Genomic DNA, 24,110 nt, shown 5'->3' with positions numbered 1-24,110 from the left:
GTGTCAGCCCTTCGTCTCGGCCTTTGCTTTGCCGCTCCCTGCCAGCTCCCCGGCTGCGGCCGCACACGCCTGGGTCATGTCTTTGGAGGCTGCTCCGCCCTGGGCTCTGCGAGCAGGAAGCTGGAGTCCGAGTCGTAAAGCGATAAGTCGCTGGCGTTCAACCCGGGTGGCACGGCTTCCTGGCTTATGTGTGTGTGTCGTCCAGGTTGTACAGCTGCGTGAGATGAGTCAAAACTTAGTTACATATTTGCCAGATGCTTTTTACCAAGCACCAGGGCTTGTGTTGAGTTTTATATGGTTTCTTATAAAAGTATTTAGATACTGGTGCTATTGAGGGTTGTCAACAGGATAGTAGCCACAGCTTGAAATAGTAATAATGTTGTGTATGCTGGAGTTGGGCAGTTGCAAAATCTGTATTTAAGTTTATCGTGTTACAGATAAATAGCATCCACAGCTGTGGTTGCATCAGCTGGTGAAGCTGCATAGCACAGGGGGGATAAATCCTTCCTTTTGGATATGTAGTGTTAGTAACTAGGTTTGCTATCATGTGAATAACCCAGGGACTGCTGAAGTCCGATGCGCAGTGACTGGTATATGTTAAGGATTATAAACGGAAAGCTATACAGCAGCGCTTTGAAAGTTGTTAGTATGTGGACTGTTATTTTCACTTTACAGATCTTCTCTGGAAGAAAGTCTTGGTAACAGAAGGTTCATGTCTTCAGAAGGCAGTGCCATTTAACTGTTTCAATTAAAATATAAACACTTGTGAGGTTCAGTAGAAGCTGAATGTTTACACAGCTAGGTTAGGCTGTGCACACTGGAACAGCACTTCCAGAATGCAGATAATCTAAATTTAGAATGTGCTTGGATGGGATGTGTATGTGAAGCTACTCCTTTTTGGACTGTAGGGGGAGCTCAGGCGATTATTTGTCATAAAATTAGATCTCTAATGCTAGCTACGGCTAAGCAAGATGAATCCTATGTTAAGTGATAAGTAAGCTGTTTAATAAGTGCAGTGAGTTAGTGCACCAGGGTTTTGGATTTGCATCGCTTAGAGTCGTTGTTCCATGCCCTAGCGCTGCAAAGGGACTCAGTGTGTGAGCAACGTGTTCCTGCAGCAGTGCTCTGGAGAGTCGTGGGTGCTCCTGGTGGTGGTAGTAAAGGTCAGGTGCAGGTTGTGAGGAACAGGAAAAGCTTTGGGAGGTGGCTCAGTCTGACTTGCAGAGGACTCAGTTTTATTAGTTTAGTGTTTCCTATGTAGCAAAATAGGTATTTGGCCTATGAAATTGTATAACAATATGTCTGTGGCATGTGTGTGTGACAGGGAACGTGACTCTCCAGTTCTGTTGAAGTTCAGCCTAATATATAGGACAGGTACCACATCTTCCTTGTAAATGTCAGCAAATGTTGAAACAGTTAGTGGCCAAATTTTTTTCTCTAGTATTTTAGTGTCAGTATCTTCCGGGTCTTAGTGCACATGGCTCCTTGAAAGTGCACTGGTTTTTAAAGGATCACAGAGTTTACTCAAAGACGTATTTTCATTGAGGGCTGTGTCTCTGAGAATGTGAAATAATGCTAAATTTATAATATAGATTTCCTATGTGCCTGTATTATTCATGCTATTTAAATAGCTATGCACAGGCAAATGCATGGTTAGCTTCTTGCTCGCAGGAATTTGAGTCATGTTTCATATGTTTAATCAATTTACAAAAAATCTCTTGTTTGAGAAAGTTAACAGAAATAAATCCCTTTTAATGTTCAACTAGCTTTGGTTTTGCTCTCCTGAGCTGAGTGTTTGCAGTGGGAACAGTGATGTATGCTTAGCTACAGTAGTGTGGTGAGATCTTTTGATACGCACAGAAAAATGGCTGTATGCAGAATGTGCACTGGGGAGGAAATTGATTGCATCTTTACTGCAAATACTTTTTTCCACACTGAATCATGAGTTTCATGGTTGAACCATCTGAAAGCAAAATTGCCCATCATTTTTTAAATAATAGCCTAAAGCTTTTGCTAAGAAAATACTTCAAGAGCTGTAAGTGAAACTAAGCTACAAGAGAGCAAATCTTCAGTGTTTAATTGATAGATTCAGGTTCACTGCATCTGTGCAAGGAAAGATGACTGTTTTCTTCAGTAACCAACCTCTACTTGAGAAGCAGTAACTTAGACATTTATCCAATATTGCAAGGGGTTGGAGGCTTTTATTTAAGCAGCAGCATCAACTGGTAAATATTGGGCGTTTTGGAATATTGGGCATTCTGCTCTTCATAGCTGCTGCTGTCCAGTGCTTTAAAAGGAAGTGAGATTCTGCATTGTGGGAGAAAAAATAGGCTTCAGTCAGTACAAAGAAGAAGGTAGGAGGTTTGTTTGTTACAGTAAAATGATCTGTTACATTTTTATTTTTCCCAAATATGGGTTGCTCATGCTTAAGAAATATTTCTAGTTTTTTTTCCCAGTTTTTGACATACCTTGCTGGCATATTTTAAACACCTCAGGTGATTTACAAATTAAGAACTGATGAGGAAGTACTCTTGAAGGCTACACTGAGTTCCATTTATGGCATTTTCTTATTATCTGTTTTGGGACTTGTGAACTGCTAATGTGTTATCTATACATATGTAGTAACAACAGTCATAATTAATACTTGCTTGGTGTGTGGAATTCACAAGCGCCCTCCAGAGCACTGGAGTTTGTTGTTTCCAGAGGCGCACAAAATTTGCGTATAGACTGGAGTTAGGGGTGTAGACAGGACAAAGTGATTCTGTAGAAAATCAAGCAAAAAGGATGTCACTGCATAGGTGTGATTTACATGATGAAGAAAGTTACTGGCAGCACAAATCCTTACTGTTTTTAATAATGAAAGTGAGAAATGTAAAGTGATTTTGCATACAGTGGTGGTAGTACCATCTCAAAAATGTGTTATTCCACCATAAATCTGCTTTGTGGTAGAAGAACCTTGAAGTGACTAGGCATCAGAATTCCTTTTAGTTGTCCTTATCTAACTGGATTTTCGTATTTCATTCTGTTTTACCTGATGATCAGGTACCTGGACATCTCAACAGAGTAAGGCCAATTAAGAGGGTTTCAAAGAATGTTCTGGGATTTGATTGTAGAAAATCTGTGGAATGTAAAGCCTGTTTAGCTCATATGTTTATATTTTCGTGTGAAATAGTTGAGGCTAACAGGAATGTCTAAATATAGGCTTGATTATTTTTTTTAATTTCTAAACAATGTAGTAGTGAATAAAAATAAATTTGAAAGGAACAAGCGAAGCCTATGTATATTAAAAATCATATACATGCATTTAAATGCTAAATATGTTAAAAGCACATGGTAAATTAATTAAATGATTGTAATAAGATGCTTTGGCATTCATATAAACAAGACCACAGAGAACATCCTAGAACATCCATTCGTAACATTTTTAGGAAATAACTTAAGTCCACGTTTTAGAAACGTGTGTCCTTTACCGAGCCTCTTTCCTAGGCTTGGGCTGTGATATTCTGTATAAATGGGTAGGCGTTCTGGACAGGACTGCTGAGGCTCCTTTATTGGTGTATCTAGGAATGCTGCTCTGAGCTGCTTAAATCATGGTACTGTTAATGTAGCCACGGGTGTGTTCATTAATACAGGTCACAGTCGCCATCGTACACCAGTGCACTGCTCCTTGCTTTCTCTTCCTGTGAAAATATATCCAGTATATTTATTTTCTGGAGCTCTCTTGTCTTTGGACTTGAACTTGGAAAGGTGTTTTTGCAAATTCTCCGTCCCTTGGTTCATTAGTGTCTGTTCTTCACAGAGATGCCAGAAATGTAGCTCAGTGGAGGAGTAAAAGGTGGGGGCAATTGGAATTACTTGCGGGAGTTAGGGTGTGGAATTCTGATGCTTGAAAGATGATTTCTGAAAGCTTTTCTGCACTCCAAACTGAATGGGTTAACCCAAGATGACTTTGTTGCAAATTTATTCTTGATTACAGCATATAGGAAAAGACTCAAACTTGTTTGTTCCACAGGGTGGTAAAGAAGATGAACACTGCTTTCATTGCTCAGGTACCTGAGCAGGCGTTGATTGGAAAAGCTTGTGACTTGTAGATAGCCAAATAAATTGAAGAACAGACAAAATATTGTTGTACTATCAGCAAGTTAAAAGATATCTGCCATTGTTGCCTCTCTTCATTTGATAAAATAAATGTAAAAACAAGTGGATTCACACTCTTGCTTTCTGAATTGAATGAATTTACTATTTGTTCTAAAAATGTTATTCTCTTCTAGTTCTGCCTACGATAACGTCAACAAAGTTCGAGTTGCTATAAAGAAAATCAGTCCTTTTGAGCATCAGACGTACTGCCAGAGAACTCTGAGAGAGATTAAGATCTTACTGCGCTTCAGGCATGAGAATATTATTGGAATAAATGATATTATCAGAGCTCCAACTATTGAACAAATGAAAGATGTGTATCCTTTCTAAGTTTGTTATTCTACGTAGAGGTGGATGCCACCTTCTGTCTTGATTATATCCCTCTTTTCATCCTCTTACTAAATTCTAATAAAAGTTGGCTTCCATTATTGTAAATTAAAATAGAAGTGCATAGTATTTGATAGGTTTAGATGTGCATCGATAGATTTGACACCTAGATAAAACACAAGTTTTTTGTTCTTTTTCAGGGAAAAAAAGTTAATTTCTATTTTTTCAAGGCAAAGAACTCATCATTTTATAGGTGGATTTAGTTTAGTTGTTTGATCTTAAAACTACGTTCCCTCTCAGTAGAGCTTCTTTTAGAACTGTTTGCTTTGAGGAGAAAATGAAAAGCCAGACTCTGGCACAACTGTCTAAAGTTTTCTTAAAGGATACATCTTGGCGAAAAGCAAATAAAGCAAAACAACCCTCCACCCCCACTCCAGTCTTGCAGTGCTTCCTGCGTATGTGTAGTCTGAAACTACATGTGGGCCGGTAAACATGCTTGATTAATATATGCAAATATGGCATTTTCATTATACTCATTTTTCTTTCATGGGAAGCTTGTTTTCATGTAGATGTTGCTTCATGTTGATATCTAACATATCAAAGCAGTCACAACTGGGAGACTCTACCTGAGATACAAACGGTAGTTTGGAGTCAACCACCTTTAATTTCCCGAAGTCTGTATACATTGTTTCCTATTAGTTTTCCAGGCTCTTTGCAGATGGCTGCCTAATAAAAACCATAAGGCAGAAATTGAATTGAATCTAGGTCAAATGTTTTCACTTAATAAAATAGCAATATAGTATTTGAGTTCAGTCGGTCTTACCCGGGATCCTGAGGTTGCATTTCTTTGGCCATTTTGACTAATATAAGTGCATGCTGCCTCTAAAAAGATGTCCCAGTTGTGTGGTCTGGTCTGAGCACCCAAAGTAGGTGATGGGAATGCCCAACTGGAGTGGTAATAGTGTTTTTTAGTGAAATCCTGTTTTGGTCACGGAACTACAACCTAAGGGTTTTGGAGCCACGTTGAATTAAGGGAGAGGAATTTTTTTTTTTTTCTGAACTCATTCCTGTCAAAGTAGGGTAAAACCTTTTTTCTATGTTCATTTCAGTCCTAGGAAAAAAATATCAGATGAAAAATATTAGAATTTAATTTGCTAGGTGTAGGGCTATTTATGTTCAATGTAGCATGATTAAATATATAGTAAGAGAGAACACTTTTGAAGTGGAGAGGTGGCAGAGACTGATCAGAATTGATTGGGTTTTCTACCTTCATGCTTTTATGTAACTGGAAGCAAGTATTTCAAAAGCCTATTACTCCTTAAACTAAAATAGTTTTTATTTCCTGGTAAGCAGGTTAGGAACCTGGTCATATTAAAATGCCAATAAAGATCAGGTTCTAATATAAAGAAATAGTTTGATTAATTTGAGAGGACTGCGTGCTGTGCCTCTTAATTCTGTAAAGGTCTGCATCCTGTAATAGAATTGATTTGATTCAGAACTTGTAAAACAAGAAACAACTACGTAGTTCCATAATTGTCATGAAGCAGACAAATTGCTATAGAAGTTTCATCTGGTACTATAGGTTGATATTTAATATGACACCAGGTTTGTTTTGCTGCCTTACATCTGATGCCTTACAGATACATCGTGCAAGATCTCATGGAGACAGATCTTTACAAGCTGTTAAAGACTCAACACCTCAGCAACGACCACATTTGTTATTTCCTTTACCAGATTCTGAGAGGGTTAAAATATATCCATTCAGCCAATGTGCTTCATCGTGACCTCAAACCTTCGAATTTGCTGCTTAACACCACTTGTGATCTCAAGGTTAGTGGAAATTTCTTAAAAATTTTGCTCCTGTGGTCTTCATAAACTACCTGCTATAACTACGAAGACAGGTTTGTTATTGGAAATTAATGTGATTTTTTTATCCTGGAAGGATTGCCGAAACATTATTAGTTTTGATAAAATAATTATTAATGTTTTAGAACGCTACACTCTGTTATGTTGTTTCAAAGAATGCATCACTGATTCCATCTGGAAGCTGGTTTTGAAACAGCCTTTTTGAAAGCTGATGAAAATACTTACCTTAAACAGAACTGTGTTCACCTGGAAAGTAAACTGAAAACTGTATATTTCAAGTCTTGGATTCTCTGTGTTTAAACTGTTAATCATTCAGTTTTGGAAAAGGACTTCATATTAGCAGATAACTAAAATGATGCATGAAACTCGGTGCTGATTACATGCAGAGAAATCAGTTGGAGAGAGAACATTCCTAATTTACGTTTTCAGTCACAGGTTCTGTAATACTACAGAAGGATGATCTTAGAGCTGTTATGATTCTTGAAAAACGTCAGCTTGATGCTTAGTGGCATTCAGTAAAACAAACCAAGTGTGAAGAATTAGAACAGAAATAAAGAATAGAACAGAAAACATGCCATTCTATAACTTTATGTTTTTCTTGAGTCTTAAGTACTGTGTTATCGTTAACCGTCACTTCCCCCATGATAGCCTTTTAAAAGGAGGAGATCAGGATTTCAGAGTGCTTCTATAATATATGAGAAAGAACTGTTTAGCATAGGTTTCCCCAGCTGTGGAAGATACTGTTTGAGGAAAAGAAAGAATACGATAGAAATTGATAAAAATCTTCGTGGCATGGGAGGGATAAAGAGATCAAGTGTTCACTGTCTTTACCTACTGAAAATAAATTAGGTGGTGCAAATGAAAGGAGCAGGTGGCATGCTCAGACTAAAAGGGCATAGTAGTTAACTTGCAGCATTTTTAAGATGGGGAAATTGGTACCACAGAGAAGGTATTAAGATAACGTGAATTAAAAACAAAACAAAACACGGAGCAAGTCAGCGGAAGAAAAAGCTTTTGAATGCCACCTCTGCTTTAGAGTCCTATGGTGGCAAATCCATAGAAGATGAGAGACTAGTAGAGAATAACTGGAGCATGTTCCCTTGTACATTTCAATATTTACTGTTGGCCACTGATGAAGCGAGATTACAGAGTTTACGTGACTTTGATCTGATGTGGTACAACTGTTAGTTACGTGCTGTGTTGTACCTAATTACTACGCTGTTTTTTAAAGCAACTCTAGTGTTCTAATTTAAAACAAAAACAAACAACAAAAACCTCTTCAAAATGTAAGCCTGTTGCTGGCCATACACATTTGTCACAATTCCAAAAAAAAAAACAACAAATCCTTGCTGTTCATATGCTGTTCCATTCTAAATACTGGCTGCATTATTAGATTGCTTTATATTCCCGCTGCTACTTGCCAGCCTTTCCCAAGGCATAGAACTGCTGGACCAGCCGCTCTGACTCTTGCTATGGGATTTCAGCAGCTGCTGTAACATCAGAGCCCCTCAGGGCATTAACCCCTTTGTGAAAGAGATGGAGTAAAATCTACAACTGTGGCAGAAGCAGGAAAGAGTTTGAGTGTAGTTCTGTGTATGTGCTGTGATTAAAGGAAAAAAAAAGCAGTGGCTTAAGACAAGTAAGATGGTCATGAAAAGGAAATTAAGCTCACTGGATGACAAAGCAATAGAATATGACCTCAGTAAGTACTGCTCCAATTTCTTTCCAAGATATTAAAAACAGCATGGCACTGCGATGTGTGCTTTCCTAGTGCAGCATATGGTAGCCTGTACGACAGCACATGTTTTTTCATAATCTGAAGGGGACTCTGGTGTTGTGTTAATACCACATCTGAAGCAGGAATAACAGAATTGGTAAGAAAGTTACATCTTGTCGGATGAATGCAAATTTTTTACTAACTTGTTTCTTTTTGGGCCATTCTGCTGGTGTGTGTCTGTTATGTATATGTGCATGACTGCAAAGTGATTATTGCACATAAATTCAAAACATAGCGTACTGTGAAAATGGACAACTTTAAATCATGCTTTCAGAGGAACAAAAACAGAAAGCTTATTCATCTTCAGTGGTTAGCTTCTTTCTTTAATGGTATTCTGAGAGAGATCTCTTGATCTCTTCCGGAGCTCAGTGTCCTAGAAGTTGTAGTAAGAGTTCCCTAAGTATCCATACACAGACACGCAGAGTATTCAGTGATACAATCTCAGATATTTCGGTGTATTGGTTGCACTGTTGGATTTCATTTAATGTGCTTAGTAAATGATCATATGTACACAAACCTCATAAATCTTCCCATCTGTTTGATACCTTCGTCCAATTTTAAGCCATATCTGTAAAAAAATAATAAAATGCTTATGTTGTAAGTGATTACAAAAACATTGTTTTCAAGAATTGGAAGCTAAATATATTAATAGGATGTTGGGTGTTTAAAATTATTTAATGGAGGAATTACTCCATTACTCCTCCTCTCTTAGTAGCATCTGTTCTGTTTCTCCAAAGCACGAAGCACTGACTGGGTCTTTCATTATGTGCACATTTTTTATTCTCTTCGATGACTTAGTCAAAATGCCCTAAATGTTCTGCCTGCCATTATATTGCCTTCATACAATTTTTCTTGTTTTTGTTTCGCTTCTGATTGAGAAGCCTATTTTCTTATCATACATTGACTTTACCAATTAATAGTTGAATAGGCATAGTGGATTTGCAACTTTTTTTTTTTTTGCCTTAAATAGGGTGGCTGCTCTGCTAAATGTGCTTTGTTGCCACAGGGCAAGAACTGCCTGCCCTCGCTGGCCACAGTCGGTCTCTGTTCTTCCTCCCTTGCACTGAGGACTTCAGGCAGAATGCTGACCTCTCTGGCTTCTCTTTTATTTTTTCTGGTTAATACTCCTGGTTAGCTCTGCAGCTGGTGAAAACACTGCTAACAGCCAAAAGCCTTTCTTTCTTACAGCTTCAACCTTGGTCCCTTTCTCACTGATGGTGTTTCTTCTTTTCTGCTTAACCTGCTTCTGCTGTAGTCAGCAGGGGCTTTTTGTCATTTTAATGAGCTCTCTTTGTTCATTAATCTTCCTTTCCATCCCATGTGCTACTTTCTTCTACTTGAGTTGAGAGATTCACAGACATCTTCTTAAATTCAGTTCTTTCTTCTCACTGTGGACTGGATGGAGCCTTTCTTTTGCCTTAATAATAACAAATCATAGCTGTTTGCTAATGTACTCTTTTAATTCTGCAAAATCTGTAGTCTCATTTAGCTTTTTTTGTAAGGCTAGGAGGAAGAGGTTGCAAAAAGTTTGTCTGCATAATTATTTTCTGAAGTCCATAAGGTTGTCTTCTACAGTTTCTTCACCTCTGTTTTCCCAGAAGGCTTTTCTGATTATTTGTGCTGGTTCTCTTTATGTAAGCTGCTAATTGCGTACAAGGCAGTTTGCCCTGTCTTGCATGCCCTGTCTTTTCCCTAGCCTTGGAAAAACCTTGACATGCTTAAAAGGGTTCTTTTTGTTTGTTGTTTTCCAAGGATGCTTTTTATTTTATTATTATATGTAACCGAAGTCAGATATCTGAGTTGTCCAATGCAGGCTGGCTTCTGAGTTTCATCACTGCCTTTTCATCAGTCCCTCTGTTTAACAGTCTCCTGCCAAATCTTATATTTCAGATGTAGCTTTTGCTCAGCTGAATCACTTCTTCCTTAACTGAACTATATCAGTTGTTTCGTAGGCTGTCTCTCCAGGAAAATAAAGGAGTAGGTTGTCAGTGTGCAGTGAGGCTACTGCATTTTTGGTAGGATTACCCAGTACATTAACTAAACATATTATTTCACATTTTTAATACAGTCAGTGTGCACAATTAACTATCAAGTAGTAAACTGTTATAAAATATGTTCAGCAGAGGAACCTCCTAATTGTTTGCTACTCCTACATCTGATGCTTTGTTTTTTGAAGAGAGCATACTCATTTCAAGTAAATATACTTCATGTAGAAATTGGTCATTATCATAATTTGTTTAGTGACAGCAAAAGCATAAGAGTGTGTCTAATTTGGCAGTCAACAAGCTTGCATTTACCTATCGGGTGATAGAAAGGAACAGCTGCCATACTCTAGAACACTATCTTCACACTTTCAGTTTTCTTACTTTCTTAATTTCTCTTTGGAGAGAGGATGGTAAATAGCTCTGAAAGCCATGGAGCCTACTTTCCAGAGTATAGATAAAAAGCTCTCCTTTTTGCTGAACTCAATAGTCTAGATCAGGGATTTTTGTTTTGTGGTTAGATTTTTCTTTTTTAGGTATAGGATCAAGAAATGTTGTCTTCTGGGTTTGTTTATTTTTGTTAAGCTTGTGCTTCCTTCAGCAACCTGTATTTTCCAGCCTACCGTTATCTCATGATGTTTCTATTGCAAAGATACACTGTTGGGATGGTAGCAGGGTTTTGAGCTGTGCTTTAAATGTGTTGGTCATCAATTCTTGGGGGTGAGGGGACATCTTAAACTCTTCTCACTTTCTGGTAAATGCCTACTAACAAGTTGCAGCAGTATACTTTGCCATCTACCTGTGAGAGAAGGTGTTAAATAAGCCCATAGTAGAACATAAACTGTGCACCAGAAGTATTTTTTCCCCTCAGGCTATTTATTCTCCTTGACCCCTGTATGAGGCCCTATCCAAATATTCTTTTTGTACTTGCATCCAAAATACTTATCCCAATGTTTGTGCAATAATTTATTTCTAGAAATACAGGCTAGCATCACTGTCTTTGTGTCGCATCACAGATTGGGGAAAGGTGAATTAGTAATGTTGTAGTATTGGAAACTCTGTCTAATATGCTCTTTTTTTTCTTTTTAATATAAACCAGATTTGTGACTTTGGACTGGCTCGTGTTGCAGATCCAGACCATGATCACACAGGATTCCTGACAGAATACGTGGCCACACGTTGGTACAGGGCTCCTGAAATCATGCTGAATTCTAAGGTAAGAACCATAGTGCGTTGTTGTGATGCTTCTGTTGCTGGTTATTCACTTCTAAGTACCAAATTCTTCTCTTCCCTCCTGCCCCTTCTGTGCTGTTTTTTTGTTTTCTATTTTTTTAGGATCAGAATGCATGCATAGTCTTGAGAAAACAGGATGATGGATTTACAGCATAGCTACTCTCTTGTAATAAATTTGTGATTCCAGATACAATTATTGGATACTACAACTGAGTAGACATGTGCATGAGTTCCCATATGCCCAGTTCCTTGCTATTCATGAGACTTCTTTCTGTCAGATGCTCTCTTTCATAGAGCAGGATAGAAGTACTAGTAATGAGAGCATTTTAGTGCTGTGTTCAACAAGGCTTGTAAATGTTGCCTTGGTGTTATCTTGACGTCTTAATTTAGGTTTAGAATGCATAATGAGGGTGAGTCTGATTCTGAAGGCATGTGATCTTTTCTGTATGTCAATCTTACTTGCATTCACATAGTCTTAATCAAGTCATCCTTTTTTTCTTTTTACTTGGAGTTATTCTTACATTCACCTTTGATAAGGTGAATCCAATTTCTGTGTGGTGTGACTAATGGGTATCTCTCATAAACTTTGCATTAGTTTCTACAACCGCATACTTGGTAGTAAAATACCTATGTGACACCTGTGTCTGTATCTTATGTTCCCCAAAGACTTTGCCTCTGTAGGATAACTGCTTGGTTATTGGGTTTGATTTCTTGTGGCAATAGTGTGTTTAACGCGCGTTTTTAGAAAATAAGCATCTGCTCAGTGGAGGGTTTTTTTTAGGCTTGTTGTATTTTAAACTTGCACTGAGGCCTTGAAAATAGGGCAACTTAATCTTATTTCTGGATATTTGCATATATTTATCAGCAGCTTCTACAAGAACATGTTTTGTGTGTTTCTTAAGAGATGGTCAGCTCATAACATTCCTGGTCCATAATGAGACTTTTTTCAGAATTAGTGCATTGAAAACACTGTTGAATGATCATACCATGAGGAGCTGGTGTTGAGTCAGCTGTGGATTCAGCAGTCACTAGCTTTTGTTGGAAGCTCTCTACTGCTGGGAGGGGGTGTAGTACACAGCAGGCTATGGGAGAATAGGGCAAGGGAGTTTATAGGGCCAGGGGTTCTTGAGGTAAAGTTGCCCTTGTGTTATTACCCAAGCAGTAGTGTAAATACACTTCTGAATCAGAGCCTTCCCTTACGTATAGCATAGATTATACACTTGAAAATAGTTCGTTCAGTTCTTCTCAGCATAGTATTGTTTCCTACAATTGGCCTTCTCACATCATCTTTACTACTTACCTACCTGTTGTGTTTACAAGTCACCTAACCAACAATCCATTTTGTCCTTTCACCCCTTTGATGTTGAAGGTTTCCTACTGACTTGTGTGGTGTTTAGATCCTGTACTATTAGGAAGTGTGGCTTTTTTCCCCATATGTTTAGCATGCCATTAGAAGCTATAGATTAAACAATATTGTGAAGGTTTCTGAACTTTTAAGTCTCTTAAGTTAGTGTAAGGCCCATTTCTGAAATTTGTTATTGTAAATTGGCTATAGAACTAGGGAGTCTCAGAAATTTGTGGTTGGCAGCATGTACAGCTAAACTTACAGAATCCTTTTGGAAAAGCATATCTTGCATGTTTCAGTTCTTGCTACACCTTCAAAGCAGTGTTTTTGATACACAATTCTTATTTCATTCACTGAAAGGATTGTGAACTATGGGAACAGGCTGCCCAGGGAATTACTGGAGTCACCATCCCTGGAGGTCTCCAGAAAAAGTGTAGTTGTAGAGCTTGGTGACATGGTTTAATGGTGGACTTGGCAGTGCTAGGTTAGATGATCACAGAGGTGTTTTCCAACCTAAATGGTTCTGTCATTCTGTACAAGAAAAATAAAACAGCATGAACAAGCATGACTCATCTAAAAAAATATATCACTGTACTTTCAAAATTTACTGAAGTATCATGTTACTGCAATTATGCAAAAATATATTTGAACAAAAATCTTGCTTTGCTTTACTTGCAGGGTTACACCAAGTCTATTGACATCTGGTCAGTAGGCTGTATTCTGGCAGAGATGCTCTCCAACAGACCTATCTTTCCAGGAAAACACTACCTTGACCAACTTAACCACATCCTTGGTAAGCTTTATATAATGAAGTGGCATTTCCACATCTCTCTCTCTCCGTCTTTTCTACCACTACACTGGCCTTGGTCAGCCATTTCTCTTTCTCTTGGTTTTGTATTTCCTTTGACCTATGCTACTATGTATGCATGAAGTGTCTTCAAGAATATATAATGTATGGATTTATAGCTGCATCTTCTGTTCTCTGTAGTGATTTCTGTATTAAATCATTGATTTGAGAGGGCAGCAAGAGGATACTTATTTACTATATCAATAGACACTTTCTTTAAAAGGTAAAAAAGCTCAAATACACCAATAGGTCCAAGACTGTTTTTTAATTTCTATACATAAGCCACTTATATCAACTGGATCTTGTAAACAAAGTACTGATAATTGGAAAACTCAAATACAGTTGTTTATTTATGAGAAAATTTAAATTAAATCTTTTTAGTAAAGGTAAGGTTTCTAAAAATTCTAGAGTATTCTCTGCAGTCAAAACATTTAGTATGGAATCTTCTTCCTAGCAGTTTTAATGTTGAGTTTTAGCAAGTGTGGCATGACTGTTTTTAATGTACTTTTCATAGAAATGCAGTAGTTTGTTTGTTTATTTATTTATTTATTTTAATAGGTATACTTGGATCCCCTTCCCAAGAAGATTTGAACTGTATAATAAATTTAAAGGCCAGAAACTATTTGCTTTCCCTACCACACAAAAACAAGGTACCATGGAACAGGCTGTTTCCAAATGCTGACCCCAAAGGTATTTTATACTCTATTACATTGTATTAGATATTCAAAAGTGGAAATGAATACCAAAATAGAACATTCAGGCCCCTTAAAACAGCTGTATAAGTCAGGTGTAAAATCATAAATCAGAAAGAAACTCTTCTACCAACTTATCTTTTAAAATAATTTTAAAAATACGTCTAAAATTACATGGTGTGGTGTTTGATCATTAACTTCCTTATAACAAAAAGAATGGAAATTCCAGCTATTGTTGTCTTTGAAAGTGTAGTTCATTCAAGTACTCAATGTTGGCATTGGATGTTTGCTGTTTGTTTTTGTATGTAACTATTATTTCTTTCTAACTTCTATGTATAGCTTAAGGATTGCTGTATTCATGGTACAGCACTCTTACTTGCTCTGACACAATTCATGTCACGTGAGTTTTTTGAACTGATAGGATAACTCACTCTTAGTGAATGTGAACAGGTACTGAACTGTCATGAAAAAGCTGATTTCTGCGGATGGAACTGTAAAGCCGATCATCCCCATCACTGGGAAAAACAGCTGTGATTTATTCTGCTTTTGTAGTGCTCATCAGTGTGAGAATTTTTTTTCTGTGAGATTCTGACAGCAAATTGCAGCCATGCCTATGTGCTCAGCTGCTGGGGGAACATGCAGTTAGCGTGACTTCTGTAACACCTTTTCATCTAAATCTTGAGAGTAGCTTTGACAGCAGTCTTTCAAAAAGCTGTTTGCCATCATTTCAGTAAAAGCAATCTGCACAACATGGAGAGCAAGCATGTGAGTTTCCCGTGTTGAGAAAACTGCATGAAAATGTTTAATGTTAATTGTTACACAAGCCTTGCAGCTTTTTAAAGCTGCCGTTGAACGTGCTGGTAAATTTCTGTATGTCCTGCAGTGCTTTATATCCATCCAGGCATCTTATCCTGATACAAAGCTAGAACTGCCTTGGTGCAGTGAGAAGTTTGTATTTGAGTTTTGCTGTAAATAATGTAATGAGGAGGAGAAATGGAATGGAACTTAATGATTCTGCAAATATCTTTGGTCGTCTTGCTTCTATAATCATTCTGTTTCCATTCCCAAGAAAAGAAAAACGTGTTACAACCAAAGTAGCTGAACAATTGCAGTAACTCTGCTTTGTAACATTTGCCCAGAGTTTCATCAGACCTTGTGCTCTGTCTTACAGGATCTTCAAGTTCTCTGTGGGTTCTTTACAAGTTGCCTTCTACAGATTTTGCCTAAATCTCACAAATGTGAACATATTTGCACCTTTAGCTGGAGAATGTCTTCTGGGTTACTTATAATACTGTACTACGAATATATAATATTCTTTAATAACTTCTGGATGACACTTTCATCATTAAACAGATCAGTTTTCTTTTCAAAATGAGAACATATTCTTGATTACTTGTTCATTTCAGACAAGGTCTATCTTGTTTTGGATTTCTATGCCAAAAATTCAAAGATCTGTTTGAGTGATGAAAAAAATCTATTCAATTTCTGTTGTAGTTGAAAGCAGTTTGTGCCATAGAGGTCTGTGCAGTTCTTTCCCTTAACATTATCTTTGACACTGTACAGCCTTTGAAAGGGTATATGGTCTGTAGAATTGTTCTTAAGACCTACCAGATGGTGCCAAAGGCAGTTGTAACTTAGGAACGCTGATAGGATGAGCAGAGGAAAGGCATACTGCCCAAGTCAAAGGAAGCATTCTACTGTTTTTGTTCCTGCTGCTACAGCTGCGGAATTCCAGCTGTGAATTGAAATTAACACAAAACTTAGGGAAGCCTGTCTTTTCTATGTAGCCTGTCTTTAACATTGCTTGTACTTTGCAGTTTATAGTGAATATTAAACTCTTGCTTACTTTTTTTCTTCTTAGCACTTGATTTGTTGGATAAAATGTTGACCTTTAATCCTCATAAGCGAATTGAAGTGGAGCAAGCTTTAGCCCATCCATATCTGGAGCAGTATTACGATCCAAGTGATGAGGTAAAGACATTGTTAAAATGTAAATGTTGTTGATTAAATGATACATTATTTTTTTCATTAGTTTAAGGACAATAATTGATTGAATATACAATTGATGTTCTGCTTTTATTTTATATTTCTTATTTTAGTACTACATTTTGGAAACTCAACAAGAAATGAATAGATGCTAAGGAATACTCTTTGAAAATGGAACTTCTCAGTTCACTGTGGTTTTGCTTCATAATGGCTGAGATAAAGTCAGGAGAATAAAGTTTGCCACCAGTTTATGCACTTAAAAGCCCCCCAAACTGAACTTGATTTAGTTCATATTATGCTGGTGGGATTTCACCTTTCTGGTGAAGAAGGAGGGGAGGAGGAAATAAGGAGGGGGACAGTACAGTATTTCAGATCATTTTTCTTCAGGTAGTTACTAAGTTACTTCGTCAAATATTTTACTGTGTGTTTTAAATTTTCCTATGATTCAATTTATGGTTCAATTTGGTAAGCTGAACTAATAAAGCACATGAGGGACTAATAGAATGAGTTGTTCCTTGAAGATGGCACAATATTAGACATTTTCGTGAAGCACATTATTTTCAGATTTTTTTCGCATACAGGGACTGCGTGAAATATACTAAAAATAAATAAGTAACAATGTGTCTCTATATTATTAAGCCTGTAGCTGAAGCACCCTTCAAGTTTGATATGGAGTTGGATGACTTGCCGAAGGAAAAGCTGAAAGAATTGATTTTTGAGGAAACTGCTAGATTCCAGCCAGGATATCCATCTTAAATTGTGCATAGGTAAAGTCACAGCAATAAGAAACCATTTGGGAAAGGGGAAAGAATTCTGTAACTCTCTGGCTACCACTAGGGAAATGTATAACTGACTGTTTCTATTGATATGCTAACTAGCTCCTGAAGTAAAAACTTTCTGCTTATTCCATTGGCATCAGTCCTATTCTGTTACTGAAGAAATGGGTTTATTTTACTCTGCAACACTGAAATGTCTACAGGGAATCCAGGCAATTGTCTTGAGATGTTTACCTACTTTTTAGGTTACATTTAAGGAATAAGAATTACATCTAATTAGTGCTTCTCAGAATAAAAGCCGTGTGAACACTTTTTGAAATGCAAATCTTACTAAAAAAAAAAAAAAAAAAACTTGTCAAGGGGACAGTGATCTTCATTCAAGATACTAGAGTATTTTGTCATATGGCTTCAAATGCTTTTTAAAAAATTCTTCCTTAAATGTAATGTGCAGAGGAGAAACCTTTTAAACTATTTAAAAACAAACGAAAATCCCAGAACCATAAAACTTCAGTATAACTTCCAGTACTTCTGAAATAATTGTATGACTAAATAGCTGTCTAGCTATTCTTAAATTAATTATGATTATACTTGCTAATATTTTGAAGATTTAAACTTTCTTAATTTAAAATGTACTGATACTTGCTGTCTCTGACACTGTTTTATTTTTTCAAATCAATAAACTTAACTGGTCTTTCATGTACCATGAGGCTTGCAAGTCTCACTAGTTTCATACAAAATTGGTCAGATACTTACCTGAATGATTTTTCCAACACTTGAGAAACTTCAGTGATACTGCTAGTAGTTTAAAGTATGTAAGCTGTGTGGCTAGACAAGAAAAACACCCCAAAGACAACAGCCTAATATGTTGCCTATTTTGTGGGCTTAAAAATGGATCCTGTGCTATTCTCTACCAATGTTCTACAAGTATATCATCTCTGCCTGGCAGTTCTAGCAGAAAGGTTAAGTTTAGAGCCTGTGAGCATCTCCATTGCAAGAAATCTAAGACCTTGACAGCAGTGTGTAGAAACTGTATTGCTTTGCTATAACCAGTAATTTTTCTGCACTAAAAATGGGATTTCAGTTTCTGCATTGCTTATACCTCCAGTTTCTTTTATTTAATGTTGCACTGGTAGAAAGGAAAAAAAGTTGAGGAAACTGTTGAAAATGGTTTTGACTTTAACAGGGATAACTTCTGTTGTCACTAGTTTGAATATTGAATATAATTATGTTGAATATCAAAGTTCACGACAAGTAATTTTGATTTTTAGAAAGTGTTTCATTTGTAAAGCTTACTAGCTAACATTCACAGCTATTTTAATAATTAAAATTTAGATAAATCTGAGGCTCATACTCTGGGCTTTTATTACTAGTTGGGCATTACCAATAGAATTAGAACTGGGGTGCAATAACATGTCTGGTACCCACTAGGAGTACATGCACACATTCTGAAAGAAAATAACATAAATGGAGTAAGATGAAACCTGCTATTAAAAGGCCATAGAATCAAGGAGGGAGAACAAATAGCTAGCATTGTGGCAAATCAGTTTATGATCTCTGCTCCTTTCCTCTTTGCCCAGACCACACTTCCCTAGGTTGTATTAGGGATTAAGGGATAAAGATACCTATCGGGGATCCAGTGCTAAGGGAAATTTCTTTGAATGCTATTACGAGAAGTTGATTTGGTTGATGTGATGCTGAAATTTAAGTGTTTTACTTAACTTGATAATGATATGCTGGTATATTGTACAAATCTGTCGTTAGAATTATTAGATACTCTGTTTCACAGCAGTTTAAGTAGCTGACGTAGTGAAAACTGGTCCTTAGCAGTTGGCTTGGACTGCACAGTAACAAGTCTCTTCCTGTGCACTTCTACTCTCCTCCCCAACCCCACACTTTATCAGCTAGCTCTGCTCAGTGTGTTATTTCCTGTCATAGTTTTTGATTGTAGTTTTTGGAATTAAGAAGCCATGTGAAAATAAGCAATTATTCAAATAAATAATGAGTAATTTGGAGAAAGGTAGAAATATCTTCCTGTTTAATAGTCATGTTTCTGTATTTTGTCACTTAGGAGTTTAAAAGGACTTACACAGGGAACGGCTTGTGTTTGGGGGGGGGTTATAACCCATGTGGATAACGAAGCTAACATTTTAAATAGTTGGTCTCCTGGCTACTTGCTAGGCTAAGGAGTTTCTCAGGGAAAGCTTTTTTTAAAATAATATATATTGGTACTGCTGTCTCTGACTCATGGTAAGACATGGTGTATAAAAACACCAATAGGAAAATGTATCTGTTTTGAAAGACAATGTTAAAACTTTCTTCACTTAAATATGTCTCTGCTCTTTTTTGTAGGACAAGGACTTAAAGGACTGGGCATGCTCAAACGTTGCTGTTCTTCTTCCCAGTTCTTTATTGTTGGTCATGTCTTGTGGCCTCTCTCAGCTTATCCACTAACTCCTTTGAGCCATTCAGGAGGGCAGTTCCTGGTAGTTTTGGCTTTTCATGCTTTCAATGAATCTTTTAAGCCTGAAGAATTGTAATTTACACTCCTATGCGTAATGCCCATTGTTGACCTGTTGCAGTACTGTACTGTAAGTGCACCTACTGCTGGCCGTGTTTTAACTGCTTGCTTTCTGGTTTGAAAGATGCAGTGGTTCCTTTCACTCCTGGATCAATATCCAAGAAGATAATTCATTAACCGATAAGAAGTTTACACCATGAACTATGTTTTTCTGACTTTACTGAAGTCGCTGGCATTTTTTTTAGAAAAGCTACTATTCAGGGCACTTTAAGTCAGTGACATCCCAGATTTTTTTTGCACTTCCTTTTTAAATAGAAATGGTTAGCATCCAGTGGGGTTTATACCATTATGCTATGGATTACAGCATAAGTCGTGTTCATGTTAATCTTGCTTATGCACTTGTTTGGGTGTCCTGTGCTGTACATATAGGTATTCTATACAGCGTAATAGCCACATAGGAACCCATCTTAATTGAATTCATCTAAGAAACATTTTTCCGTGTATTGATGAAACTTGTACCTTTTCTCCCTGCCTTTTTTAAGAGATCATTTAAAGTTTAACCATGTTGGAGGCGTAGTACTTCCAAAGTTCATACCATATAGTAGTGTTTATAAGACTTGTGCAAAGAGAATGAGTGGCAGCTCGCCAACTTATATTTATTCACCGTGTGGTGGAAGATTAGCAAAGAACATAATGGCATGATGACCTACAGGTGAATGCTTTTCTTTGTGGAAGGCATCTGAATGTGGTGGTAAGCGAGAAACCAAAATATGATGTTAATAAACTCAGTCTACATACTGCATACCAATGAAATGCTTCAAATGAGGATTGATAGTTTTACATTTTAATCACTGACATTCAGAATTCTTGCAGAGAGGAACACTGCATCTTTAAATGAGAAAGTCTGAATTTACTTTTGCTCCTACAGCATGTCAGCATCTCAAGTTCATTTCTTGCAACCTACACTATGGTGATTTGTAATCAAGCCTCCATGAGCTCGTGACATGAAGTACTGTTCTGTTGTCAAGTACTATCAAACTTTTCTGATAATGCTGAGTTAGGACAACCAAACAAAGCTAGCACTAAATAATGTTTAAAATTGTATACCTTTTAATGATCTTTTCAAGTATTTGTTACTGAAATTGTATAATGTGGAGTTTACTAGGTGTTATGTTCCAGTGCAGTGCCTCCTTTTCTTTCCCCACTGCTCTCTGTGGTGAGAAATTTGCCTTGTTTAAAATAATTACTGTGCCCTCGCATGACTGTTAAAGCTTTCTGTGCAAAGATGATTGTCTAAGTGCCACATGCCTATGATTGAGAGAAAAAAAAATATTGTTACCTCTGAGTTGTGTTCAACTGAAATGCTATTCAACAAATAACTTAGGAAAAATAGTTCTATTTTTAGCTTTTCATATCTCTGCTGTCTTTTTCTCATTTTATTTTGGCAGCAGTGAAGAATGGATTGTATAGACTGCTTGCTAATATGAACAAAATGCACTTGTAATTCCTGGAAATAAATTTAAATCTTATATCTTCACATTAACATAAAGGATTAGTTTTTGGTTTCCTCTTGGGTAATGTGTTTGAATGGAAATCAGGTTCAATTGCTACTGTAGTATACAAGGATGCTTGCTGGTTAATAACTCCAGGCTTCCTCATACCACTTAAGTCTGTTTTTCAAAGAAAAGAAAGCCATTAACTTAGATTTCAATAGATAAGGGTGCTTACAAGATTCCATTTCAAAATTTTCCTTTTCTTATAGTTTGAGTGTTAGCCTACCAAAACTAATTTTTAATAAGCAAGGGTTCATTTTAAAGGGCATTTTTGATTAGGAAATTCCTGTGGTACATAAATCTCTGTTGCGTGGAACATATTAGGAGCATTATCAGGACACTGCACAAGTGATCGTTGAATTGTGGTATGGAACCTATGCTAAAAAACATTTCTATAGAAGAAATATGCACTTGACTGTTGATACTAGTGTAGAAATTTCTTTTGACATTTCTACACATCTTTACCAAAATGCTTTCCTCACTTGGTTTGGAGAAGCTGAAATATTTCTAGAATCTCTGCTACTTGTACCATCGTCATTACTACAGGAATCATGGTTGGAAAGATGACTGTTACTGAAATTAGTTTGTAACACCTCAGTTTTAATTTATTAAGGAAGAATTTTGGCAGCTTGTTTCATCCTTCTTTCCCAGTAATTTTTTCATATTTTTTTTAATTTTGGATTTTGGGGGAGCTGGAGATTTACCTTTGCAATCTGTCTCTCGGGATGAGAAGCCAAGGGTTTGCTTTACCTAACATCTGGTGCTTTCAGGCTTTCTTCCTTAGCTATCCTGCTGAATCAAATTGGCATCCATCAGTATCAGTAACTGCATTCATCTATCTTCTACTGAATTCAGTACACATTGTTAAGCAGAATTTGTTAAAGTGTCAAGTGCAGAAGCGTGATTATTTTTTTTGTCAGACTTTGAAAACAGTTTAAAAGAAGGTGCCTGTAACAACACTGTTAGGTCAGCTATTTCATCATTTTACATTGATTTTTTTTCTCTTTTATCTACTTTTTGTATTTTTAGAGCAGAGAACCGAAACTCGTAACTGAAGTAACATGTATTTCATGGTAAAGATGTTTTGGGAATAAGGAATGTAAACAGTTGATTGTCAAAACATTCCAACTTTATAGCTGAAGAAAAATATGCAAACATGAACTTCTTATCGATGCTTTGGCAAAGAAGCATCTTATTCTGCTATCCTGACTGTCACCAGAATCTTCCTCATCAATATTACGTATATATATATATATAGTCGAAGTGTACAACACACTACATGGGCCGAGCGGTGTGGTGCACTATGAGCTTTCAGGAGTAGCAGGTGGTGACATAACTCAGCAGTGGCCAAATGAAACCCAAGGAGTTTAGCATGGTTTTCCTTACAGAATGGGAGAAAAAGTAAAACCTGTTGTTGCTGCCCACTGTAATACGCTGTGTTATATTTATACCATGTCGAAGTTGTTTGCTGAGCAACTGTACTATAGATTTAAACTTTATTAATATATATTTGCTTATGTTAGTGTAGTTTATATAGTCCTTGGTTATTGATAAATTTATTGTGTTGTTACAGCACAGTGATATGGTATAAATATAGGTCTATACATACACACAATATACTCATGAATTTGGTCCCTTGCATAGTACTTTTATATTTGTACAGCAATGTCTTCAAGTAATCCCGGATTTTAGGGGAAGTATTTTTGTAAATGCAGTGGTTTAAACAGAAAATCCAAACAATCCTTTTACTAAGTTTTAAATTCATTTGTGGTTCAAAATGGTTTAGTTAACAATTGAAATCAAGACACTAAATTAGTGAAAAGTGCACATTAGTAAAGTGAAGCTTACAATGTTTTTTTTTGTAGCATGTGCTGTGATCAAACTAAGTGAAACATTGGAGGAAATGTAAAAGTTGGACTACCTTTGTAAATCTAGAACAAATTTCTAAAGGTTGCAGCTGGATTACTTACTATTGTTGCCTTTTCTTGTGTTGTATCAGTGTAGAGCACTCTTAAAATACTCAAACTGCTTTGTCTTTGCTTTGTACTGTTGGTGCCTTCTTAGTCATGTACCCCACAAGTCATGCATAGCTAATTTAGTTAATGGTAAGTTTAAAATTTAAGAAAAAGGCAAAGGAAGATTTTATATAAAAAACTAAAAAAAATAAATCATTTTCTGTATGTTCTTATTCATTGTAACAATTAAACGTTTATATTGTGACAGATTTGTGATTTGGTTAATCTGTATAGATCAATTGTAAGTAGCAAAGGTTTATATTTCGTCTTATTCTTTTAATGTTGTAAACGTTTGTGATTTTCTTTTTTAAATCAGGTAACTTAATGTTCTGTTTTGTTTTTGGCATCTGAATCTTGTAAAAACAAATGCAAAGAAAATCATTAAATTGTGTCCCTGTATTACCAAATCAGCATAGTACTGTGCATATATAAAAAATGACTGGAATTTCGCTTTAAAATGAGCTGTTTTATAAATCATACACTGTATTACATTAGCATGTCTAAAAAATGACTGTCACTTGAACAGTGTAGTAGCAAGTAGCCTACATGAATATTTTAAAATACACAAGTGTGTTTGTTTTAGTGTATGACTATACCAGCTTGAAATTAAATTAGGGAAGCCATCCAAAAAAAATACACGTAAAGTTTGTAGACAGGCAGAAGTGTTGTATCTTTGTGGCAAGAAAGTTTTGAAAGCCATTGGTATTTTGAACTATTGAGCATGGATTGTTTTGACTCTCTTGATATTATAGCTATAGCCCATTTCCCAGGAAATCTTGAAAAGAATTACTTGAGCAATCCTTAAAGACCAAATGTTTTCATTTTGCTATGAAAAAGGTTCTTCTCACCAAGGTTTGAAACATTCTGTGATGTCTGGGAGCAGTGCACTGTTACATCGCTGTAATGGGCTTTATATGGTTTTTATGTTTATATTTTTAAGCCTAAAATCAAGCTGTGCCAAAGAACCGAGCTCTTAAAAGATGTAATTGGATGATGGCAGCTAAAAACTTCTGTAATTAATATGGAAACAGAAAAAATGTGACCTGAAACTAACAA

General features: G+C 36.5%; 1 protein-coding gene and 1 long non-coding RNA gene across 3 annotated transcripts in view; one reads left to right on the top strand and one right to left on the bottom strand.

Moving 5' to 3' along the window:
- The window catches only part of MAPK1 (mitogen-activated protein kinase 1), a 36,106-nt gene extending 12,645 nt beyond the window's left edge, over positions 1-23,461 (top strand). Inside the window, exons 2-9 of the mRNA XM_066979156.1 lie at positions 4,272-4,454; positions 6,105-6,294; positions 11,189-11,305; positions 13,346-13,460; positions 14,073-14,204; positions 16,068-16,177; positions 16,832-16,959; positions 19,318-23,461. Coding sequence (XP_066835257.1) covers positions 4,272-4,454; positions 6,105-6,294; positions 11,189-11,305; positions 13,346-13,460; positions 14,073-14,204; positions 16,068-16,177; positions 16,832-16,948 — 964 coding nt within the window. The 3' untranslated portion in view covers positions 16,949-16,959; positions 19,318-23,461. The remainder of the gene's footprint in view (positions 1-4,271; positions 4,455-6,104; positions 6,295-11,188; positions 11,306-13,345; positions 13,461-14,072; positions 14,205-16,067; positions 16,178-16,831; positions 16,960-19,317) is intronic.
- The window catches only part of LOC106031264 (uncharacterized), a 40,203-nt gene continuing 18,124 nt past the window's right edge, over positions 2,032-24,110 (bottom strand). The window contains exons 3-4 of one of the 2 annotated variants that reach the window (XR_010825580.1): positions 8,625-8,675; positions 2,032-2,307 (exon numbers count right to left, since the gene is read on the bottom strand). This is a non-coding gene — a long non-coding RNA (uncharacterized lncRNA). Of the gene's footprint in view, positions 2,308-2,648; positions 2,762-8,624; positions 8,676-24,110 lie in introns of those variants that run through there. The other variant, XR_001204201.3, reaches the window with a different exon arrangement.

The sequence above is a fragment of the Anser cygnoides genome, chromosome 17 (assembly GCF_040182565.1).
Source record: "Anser cygnoides isolate HZ-2024a breed goose chromosome 17, Taihu_goose_T2T_genome, whole genome shotgun sequence".
NCBI lineage: Eukaryota > Metazoa > Chordata > Aves > Anseriformes > Anatidae > Anser > Anser cygnoides.
This window is presented reverse-complemented; position numbering and strand designations above follow the sequence as displayed.